Source organism: Halichoerus grypus, chromosome 7, assembly GCF_964656455.1.
Source record: "Halichoerus grypus chromosome 7, mHalGry1.hap1.1, whole genome shotgun sequence".
In the NCBI taxonomy this organism is placed as follows: domain Eukaryota; kingdom Metazoa; phylum Chordata; class Mammalia; order Carnivora; family Phocidae; genus Halichoerus; species Halichoerus grypus.
In genome coordinates, this window is record NC_135718.1 from 85,808,935 (window position 1) to 85,817,852 (window position 8,918).

The 8,918-nt window shown below is 52.9% G+C and overlaps 1 protein-coding gene across 2 annotated transcripts in view; it reads right to left on the reverse strand.

Moving 5' to 3' along the window:
* TP53BP2 (tumor protein p53 binding protein 2) overlaps nucleotides 1-5,985 on the reverse strand; it is a 55,495-nt gene extending 49,510 nt beyond the window's left edge. The window contains exons 1-2 of one of the 2 annotated variants that reach the window (XM_078077822.1): nucleotides 5,733-5,985; nucleotides 4,018-4,051 (exon numbers count right to left, since the gene is read on the reverse strand). Coding sequence is in view for 1 of the 2 variants with exons in the window: in XM_036118907.2 (XP_035974800.2) it covers nucleotides 5,733-5,759 (27 nt within the window). In the remaining variant the exon portion in view is untranslated. The remainder of the gene's footprint in view (nucleotides 1-4,017; nucleotides 4,052-5,732) is intronic. The other variant, XM_036118907.2, reaches the window with a different exon arrangement.
* Between the last annotated feature and the right edge of the window lie 2,933 nt (nucleotides 5,986-8,918).

An 8,918-nucleotide genomic window follows, 5' to 3' on the forward strand; every position in this document is an offset into this window, starting at 1 on the left:
TAGTACTAAGCTAAAAATTTGTTTCTAGAGGAACAACTGAAGTAGGCATTTCAGAAGTAATAGTTCAGTATTTACTGGCCAAATGAATATTTTCGATGAAAATGTAGTTCTCTTATCATCCCAATAAATCATTTGGTTTGGGATAAATTTTATGTAGAAAAAACTATAAAATGACCACAAGTTGCTGAGTCTGGGAAACTACTTTTCCTACACAAGGTCTATGTTTAGAATATGCATTTCTTTGATAAAATAACTTTCTTTTGCTGAGACAGTATATAGAATGTTTTCAGGGCCCTGCCTCCATGTCACCCAGTGCTCCTGAAGGATCCCCTACTGACTACAATTTCTCCTTGGCTCTCCCCAATAGCATGTAAAATTTTAATGTCTCACTCAGCACTCCAAAATAAGTATGCATTTCATACATAGTCCGTCATCTGTGTTTTCTTTTCTCAATTAGATCCGACTGAAGAAAAATGCTCTCTTCAGAGCACAGCACTCCATCGAAAAGCAAGTATTTCAATCATGTTTGGCTTGGTTGAGTGGCATGAGCAGAACAGAACACTCTGGATTCCTAACTCTCCTACCCCACTCTCCTTATCCTTTGACACTTCATAGAGGTTGGGGAAAGGTTCATGAGCCAAGACAGCAAATCCCACCAACAGGCACACTGGTACGCAGTCCCCTCTGAGCTGGAGAGAGGCCACACGACACAGGGGCGCCAAGAACAGCGTGGAGTTAGCTTCAGACAGACTTTTTAACGAGTGTCACAAACTATGATACATTACCAACGGATAAACGTCTATAGCATTCCTTAAAAGCTTCAGGAAAAAAACAGATTTTGTTTTACTGTTTCTACTTTCTACTGTTGGGGGGCAGGGGACAGGAATTGGGAGAGAAAACAGTTCTTCCTAGAAGCAACATATGAGTAAATGACCCTCCGTTCCCATGTCCTCCAGACAAATAAATTCTCTTCAACTTAACTGCAGGCTTGTGCTAAGCTTCTTTACAAAGTCTAAACTGTTTCCCCGAAACAGGTAAAAATACAGAAAATTTTTAATGCTTTTCAGTTTTTAATGAATATAGCAGAAGTCACAAGGCAACAAATCTCACTACAGCACATAAAATGTGAGGTATCTGCCACATTTTTTTAAAACAGATGATTTGTTTAACAGCCTTTGGGAATTACAATTCTACAGAGAGAGAACTTACCTTAAACTTTATTCTGGAGTCTAAGCTAACTTGCTACATTACTATCAACAAGAAGAAATTCTTTCACCACATGGTATAATCATATAAATACAATGTTCTAAAGCTGAAACTTGAAAGCTTTTTAATTTCAACACATAATTTCAGTTTGGAAAATATGTGCAAATAAGACCACCCTTTTACAGGAAAATAATACAAGTATTTAAGCAGAAGTCCTGCCTTTGGTCTGTGAGCTGCACGAGGTGCCGTTTCCCTTAGAAATATATAAATCCTACCGACCAGCCATCAGAAAGGTGATACAACGAGAACCCAATTTTTTTGTCCTAGACTCCCCAATCTAGAAGCTCACACAATCGGGTATCATCTTACAGCATCACAGAATAACTAGAAATAATTGGGACACTCTGCAACCCTGGAAGGGAAAATGCCACAAATTTAAAACTTAAATCCTGATCAGGTCAACTGAGCTTTTTAAAATAAGCTATCATTTTCTTAAAATCATTATCTGTATCAGGGCCATATGATGAGATAAGTTCCAAGAGAACACTAAACTAACTAACTGGAAAACCCATTTCCCAAGCCATTAGAGGTAAACAGGTCATTACGATTTCATTTTAAAGTATTAATGTAGGGGCGCCTGGGGGGCTCCGACTGTGAAGCATCTGCCATCAGCTCAGGTCATGATCCCGGGGTCCTGGGACCTGCTTCTCCCTCTGCCTCTCCCCTCCCCGCGCTTGTGCTCTCTCACTTTCTCTCTCAAATAAATCTTAAAAAAAAAAAAAAAAAGTATTAATGTAAACAGGAAGCTGCCAATATGTGATTCCAACATAAAATTACTCTTTGGGCTACTCTGTCAAATGGGCCACTGGGTCAGTACTGTGTCCACCAGGCCCATGTGGCTGTTTAGATATAGTTAACACTAAATAATTGTTTTAAAAGGTCAGTTCCTCATCCCACTGGCCACACTTCAAGTGCTGGTGGCCACCGTACGGGACAGGACAGACACAGCACATGTCCATCACAGCCAGGCACGCATGTAACACATGGTATCTACTGGACAGACAGGCAAGTTCAAGTCCTCTGGCCTTCCATGTGGCACTGCACAATACCATGTGGTTTTGTGTGTAGCTTTGTTTTGTTTTTAATTTACCATTTCAATAGCAAATACAAACAGGAATTTTTATAAGCCTCCATCTAAAAAGAGTAATGAATGCTTTTAGAGATAGCTAAACTCATAAAGATATTTCTGAATATACGCTTTGCTTAAATATAATGCTTTGCAAAACAAAAGTAATGAAAAAAGGTATCTGATATAATTTTGAATACTTGAGAAATTTTGTTTTTAATAATTACCTCCCTGGGCGCCTGGGTGGCTCAGTTGGTTAAGCGACTGCCTTCGGCTCAGGTCATGATCCTGGAGTCCCAGGATCGAGTCCCACATCCGGCTCCCTGCTCCGCGGGGAGTCTGCTTCTCCCTCTGACCCTCCCCCTTCTCATGCTCTCTCTCTCAAATAAATAAATAAAATCTTTAAAAAAAAAAAATAATAATAATTACCTCCCTTTATCTGATAATCAAATACAGTGAGGATGGCTCAACTAAAAAACCATACTCTAAACCTGCAAACAACGCTTCCTTCGATGAGGAAAATACGGTGTCAAGTAGGAGAGGTTAATCAGTTTCTTCTTACCAAGTTGTAGAAATATCAGAGAATCAGAGATGCTTTGGTGGGTATCTGAAAATGGGTGTTAATTATCACACCCGCTCTGCCGCACCCTATCATTACCTCCACCCTGATACTCAGCTGTTTGCCTACTTATTTTTAGCTAGCCTACTAAAATGCACCTTCCCCTTCTGGTTTTGGGTCCAATTATCACTTCATGTTCCACATGAAAATCACTTGATTCTCTACCATTTGGTGAGAAAATATACAAACACCATTTATTTGCACATTTTTAATATAATGCTGTCTGAACAGCAAGCTGTTATCTTTAGAATGCCTTGAAAAGCAAATCAAGGAATGTACTTAGTGCCAGAGAACTACACACTTAAAAATGGTTAAAATGGCAATTTTTGTTATGGACATTTAACCACAATAAAAAAAAACACATCAAGACAACTGTCTACATCCATTTTTTCATAGGAAGCACACCGCTTTTCCCAATCAATTGGTTAGCATTTTTCAAAGTAATAAAATATGAAACCTCACTCGACATTAAAATTAAAATCCAAGTATATTAAGAGCCAAAGATGAGAAATATTTTTAAGAAAATGGGTTTATCCTCAAGTACCCAAGACACAACAGAATAAAGACACAGGATGGCACTAAATAAAAACTTGCCTTCCGTTTGTATGGCCCCCAGGACTAAGAAGCTGTGTTTCATCAGGATTGCAAATCCCAGACAAGCTGGGCACTAGACTGTTTTGGAACCAGCAACCCTAATCCTCAGACCACCCTAAGGGCTATGTAATATCATCATCCCCATTTTACAGACGCTGAACCTGAGACAAATCACTTTTTAAAAGGAGATGGTTCTGGTCACAAAGGTCGTAGCTGACAAGTAGTGAGGTCCTGGCTGCCCGTAGCTCTGTCGCTGGGGGACTTGCCGCCCCCCACGCTGGAGTCTGTGCGGAGGGTGATCAGAACCATACCGCTCACTTACAGTCTCCAGAGCAACACAACCTTTCAGAGATTCTGATCATCTGGTATATAGCGGGGAGAAGGAAAACTCTCCTTGGTTTTAAGAAAGCCCAAAGCATATTTTGACATGAAACTATCCTTAAGAAATCACATTGCAACAACCAATACTTACCTTGCTCCTGTTTTTAGGAAAATTCAGAGATGATCTGCAAAAGTCATTTCAAGAGAAACATTAAAAAAAAAGGGTGGGGTGAGAAAGAAACGTAAATCCAAGGGATAAAAATTTTAATAGCAAACTCCTTCACCTTCTTCCATGGTCCATATTTTAATACCGAGCATTCCCATCACAAACCTGACTGTAACCGTGTGAAACTAAAACCAAGATGCATAACACTCAATACTTTCCAATTCCTTGAATCGTAGCAGAACAAAATATCCCAAACCATCCAAACTCCATGATCAATCCCAACAAACCAAGTTTACCCAGACTGTGAACGTTTAGGACGCCCTCCCACGACGTGGGGGGTGGGGGGGGGCACAAAACTTTCTACTCTGCACCTGTAACTGCAGTGAACAAAATCTGTCCTCACTCCATTCCACAGATGGGGTAATGGGGTAAAAGTCGCCTGCTTCTTTGTCTCAACACACGAAGCCACAAGAAAACAGCGAGGGCCGCAAAGTGACCCCTGGTCCGGGGGAGAAGCGCGAGCACAACTTCGGGGGGGGGGGGACGCGTGCACGAGCCCCCAGCCCAGTTCCCCCCTAGACTCTCCCAGCGCGGGCGCTGAAGGAAAGCGCCACTTCACTCCGGCGTCAGCCCTGGGGGGCCTGGGCTGGGGGCCTCCAGGGGGCGGGGGCTCGGAGGGTTGGGGGGGCCGGAAGCTCTGGGACTGGGACTGGGGGCCGGGTTCCGAAGATTCAAGGGGCTGGGGACTCCAGGGGGCCAAAGGCTGGGGGCCAGGAGGTCCAGGGGGCTGGTGGGGGGCGCTCAGGGGCCGGAGGCTCGGGGAGCCAGGGGGTTCAGGAGGACTAGGGGGCGTGCCGGGGGATTGGAGGGCGGGGACTCGGAGGGTGGGGGTGGACGGGGGGCACGGGGGGCGGGGGAGCGGGGGGGGCGCTGGGGAGGGTCCAGGGGGTTCAGGGGGCCGGGGACTCGGGGGGTGGGGGTGGACGGAGGGGACAGGGGGCCGGTGGTTCGCGGGGGGCTGGGGGGCTTCGGGGGATTCAGGGGGCCGGGGACTCGGAGGGTGGGGGTGGACGGGGGGGATTTGGGGGGTCGGGGAGCGGGGGGGGGTGGGGAGGGTCCAGGGGATTCATGGGGCCGGGGACTCGGAGAGTGGGGGTGGCCGGGGTGGGGGGACGGGGGGCCGGGGAGCGGCTGGGGAGGGTTCGGAGGAATCAGTGGGCCGGGGACTCGGTGGGGGGGGGGAACCGGGGGTTCTTGCAGGGATGGAGGGCTCAGTAGGATTTGGGGGATTCGTGGGGGGCCGCGGACCGAACGCGCCGCGGGCACTCCGGTCTCCCGCGACCTGACACTCGGGCTGCCATCGCACACCGAGAGCGAAACCCAACCAAAACTAAGGCAAGGGCAAGTGTGATGCCTGTTTCACTCCAACCAAAAGTTTTTAAAAAGACAAAGCAAGCCAGACTCCGGGCCCCTGTTCTCGACGCTCGAGGACAGCCCCAAGCGAGGACCCGGGCGGAGACGGCAGGAAAGTTTCGGCGGCTGCGCACCCGCAGCTCACCGCGGGCCGGGGGCCGAGGGTGGGGGGCCAGGGGTCAGGGGGGCCGAGGGTGGGGGCTGGGCTGGGGACCGCGGCCTGGGGACCCGGAGCCGGGCCGCGCCGCCCGGACCCCGCGCACTTCCGCGCCCGCCCGCGCGCTTACCGGCATCATCTTGGACCCGAACCGCATGGGAGCCGCGGCCCGAGCCGAGCGGGGCGCCCGGGTCTCGGGAGCGGGGGCGGCGGCGCAGGGCGAGGCTCCCGGAAGGCGGCCGACCTGTTGCGAGGCGGCCGCAGCGTGGGCGGTCCGCCGAGCCCTCCCCGCGGACGGGGGCGCCACCGAGCCCCGGGTCCACCCCCCGCGGCCCCGACGCGGCTTTGTCTCCGCGGCGCCCGCGACGGCCCGCGCGCCCTCTGCGCTCCGCCCCCCGCGCGCGGCGGTGGGGGCGGGGCGGGCCGGGCCGGGAGCGCGCCTGCGCGGGCGGGGCCGGGAGCGCGCGGCGGTGGGGGCGGGGCGGGCCGGGAGCGCGCGGCGGTGAGTGGGGGGCGGGCCGGGAGCGCGCCTGCGCCGGCGGGGTGGCCAGTGGGACGCGGGTTCGCTGCCGGCGCTTTCGCCTCGCTGCCGGTCGCCCAGGTTCCAGTGTGAGACTCTGGTCTGACTCGCCTTCACTAAATAAAGGAATACACTTAAAAATGACTTCAAGGTAGATCGTACATATTTTTGCTACAGTCACAATACACAAGCCTCCAAAACGGTTAGAAGTGTGCCGAGCGGCCTTCCGAGGAGCCGCTTTTCTGAGGCTTAAGCCGGTCGGACCTCCGCCTGTGGGGGCGCTCGCTTCCGCGGCCCCGCGGCGGGCGCCCGCTGGGGGAGGGGCGGGGGCGGGGCGGCGGGGCCTCGCGGAAGCCGGGGGCGGGGGGGGCTGCCCCAGTGGGGGGCGCTTCCGGGGAAAGGCCGGGTGGGGGGCAGCCCCCGAGGAGGGGGGCGCTCCGGTGGGGGACAGCTCCGTGGGGGGGCTCTCCGGTGGGGGGGCAGCCCCCGTGGGGGGGCTCTCCGGTGGGGGGACAGCCTCCGGTGGGGGACAGCTCCGGTGGGGGGCAGCCCCCGTGGGGGGGCTCTCCGGTGGGGGGCAGCCTCCGTGGGGGGGGCGCTCCGGTGGGGGGCAGCTCCGGTGGGGGGGACAGCCCCCGTGGGGGGCTCTCCGGTGAGGGGCAGCCTCCGTGGGGGGGGCGCTCCGGTGGGGGGCAGCCTCCGTGGGGGGGCGCTCCGGGGAAGAGCTGGGTGGCGGGCAGCCCCCGAGGTGCGGGCTCTCCAGTGGGGGGCCCTCCGGGGGTGCCTCCTCCGCAGCGAGGCTGAGAAGGGAGCGAGGCGAGGAGAGCGCCTGCCGTACCCAGCTCCAGGACAGGCAGCGCGTCCTGGGTCCCGCACCCCCTCCCAGATATTCGCCAAACCCCATGTCGCACACCCCGGCTTCATACCTGGAAAGAGTGAAGTGCGGTGAATTCCATTGGGATGTAAACTTCTTCAAAACGGCGGTGTGAAGTCTGGGTACATGGGAGGACTGTCCCGAGCTAAGCAAAGGGGCTCCGTCCCTGCGTTGGTTCTGTACTTATCGGCGCCCGCGCGTGTTCTGAGTGCCGCCCTACACATGCACAGAACAAACCTCGGATGCGCGGTCAAACCAATAGCGACGGGTATCAATAATCAATGATTACACAAATTACAGTCCTAAGGACAAAACTGAAGGAGGTCGGGGGAGGGGCCTGCAGGTACAACTCTAAAGAGGGTGGTCCAGGCGGGCTTCCAGGACCCAGGACCGAGACCTGAGGCTAGGGAGCTAGTGGAGCACTGGTGCAGGAGGGAAGGCTTCCAGGAGGAGGCAACGGCCAGCGTGAAGGCCTCCAGGAAGCCTGCCGGGCGTGGGGCAGGGCGGTGGGGAGCCAGGACAGCTGCAGAGACCGCAGGGGGATGGCAGAGTGACACCCCCCAACTTGTGGGCCTATGGGAGGGCGTGGGCCTCCCTCCCTGCGAAGTGGAGAGCCCTAGGAAGGTTGGCAGCAGAGGATCTGACTCCTGTTTCCTGGGATCACTCTGGCTGCTGTGCAGAACCCGCCGGACCCTTAGCACAGAACCTGCAGGAAGCTCTTGCACTCCTCCAGGCCAAACACGGGAGTGGCGTGGGCAGTGGCCTGGCCAGGGTGAGGGTGCTCAGGTTTGGGATATGTTCTGAAGGCCGACCCCACAGAATTCCCTGACAGGTTAGCTACGGATATGAGAGAAGGAAGTCAAGGGTAAGTCCAAGATGTTTGTCCCGGAGGACGAAGCTGCCACCAGCTGGGGCAGAAGACAGCGAGCAGGGCATCCCATCCTGCAAGGATCCTTGTTGGCAACCCACAGCTCATAAAGGGACCATTTAGCACTAAAAAAACCTGACCTCGTTTTACACTGGTTTTCATTCTTTTCTTGCACACGATGAAATCTCAGCAACCACCTAAGATATCATGATCCACATTCACCTAGAAAAAGAATTCTGGGCATCGGTTGCGAAACTTCCGGTTCTCAACAGAAAACACGTCTCTTTACCACCTGGAAGCTGGTCGCAGGCTACAGTACCTTCTCTTTAGCCTGCAGATTTGCTCCATACTCTCCTGCATTCCCCTCCAGAGAGCAGTAACCCAAAAGGGAGATGGGGCAGAGGCTTCTGTGGAAAGCCTCCCTACGTCCACCCGTGTTTTCCCTTTGCCTTGGACACCTTCCCCCCTTACCCTACTTCTACTCATGGGTCAAGTGCTCGCCTTGGTGGAAGATACTCACAATGGAAGTCACGTTGGAATGAATACCTCATGCATATCCCATAGCCATTTACGGATGTGCACGAATGTATGAATATACATATACATGCTTATTGTGTGCTTAGAGAGAGAGCGAGCACAAGCCGGGGGAGGGGCAGAGGGAGAATGTCCAGCAGACTCCCTGCCGATCGCAGAGCCCGACTCGGGGCTCGATCCTACGACCCTGAGATCAGGACCCGAGCTGAAACCAAGAGTCGGACGCTCAACAGAGTGAGCCACCCAGGCACCCCATTTGATTGATTGATTGATTGATCGATCATGATACTTACACCATGTGATATAGGAAAAAAACACATCTTTCTCCCTAACTAGACTAAATGACAAAAACTGTTATGCGTTTATTCACGTATTTGTCTATGTTCAGCCCTAACATTGTGCATAGGGCAAAGAATGGATGGTACTTAATAACAATCGTTTAAGTTTACCATTCTCTCTTGTCTCTGCAGGTTTGGTAAAGTCTTGTCTCTGCCTCCTGCCGTAGCCTGGGGGGGGTCTC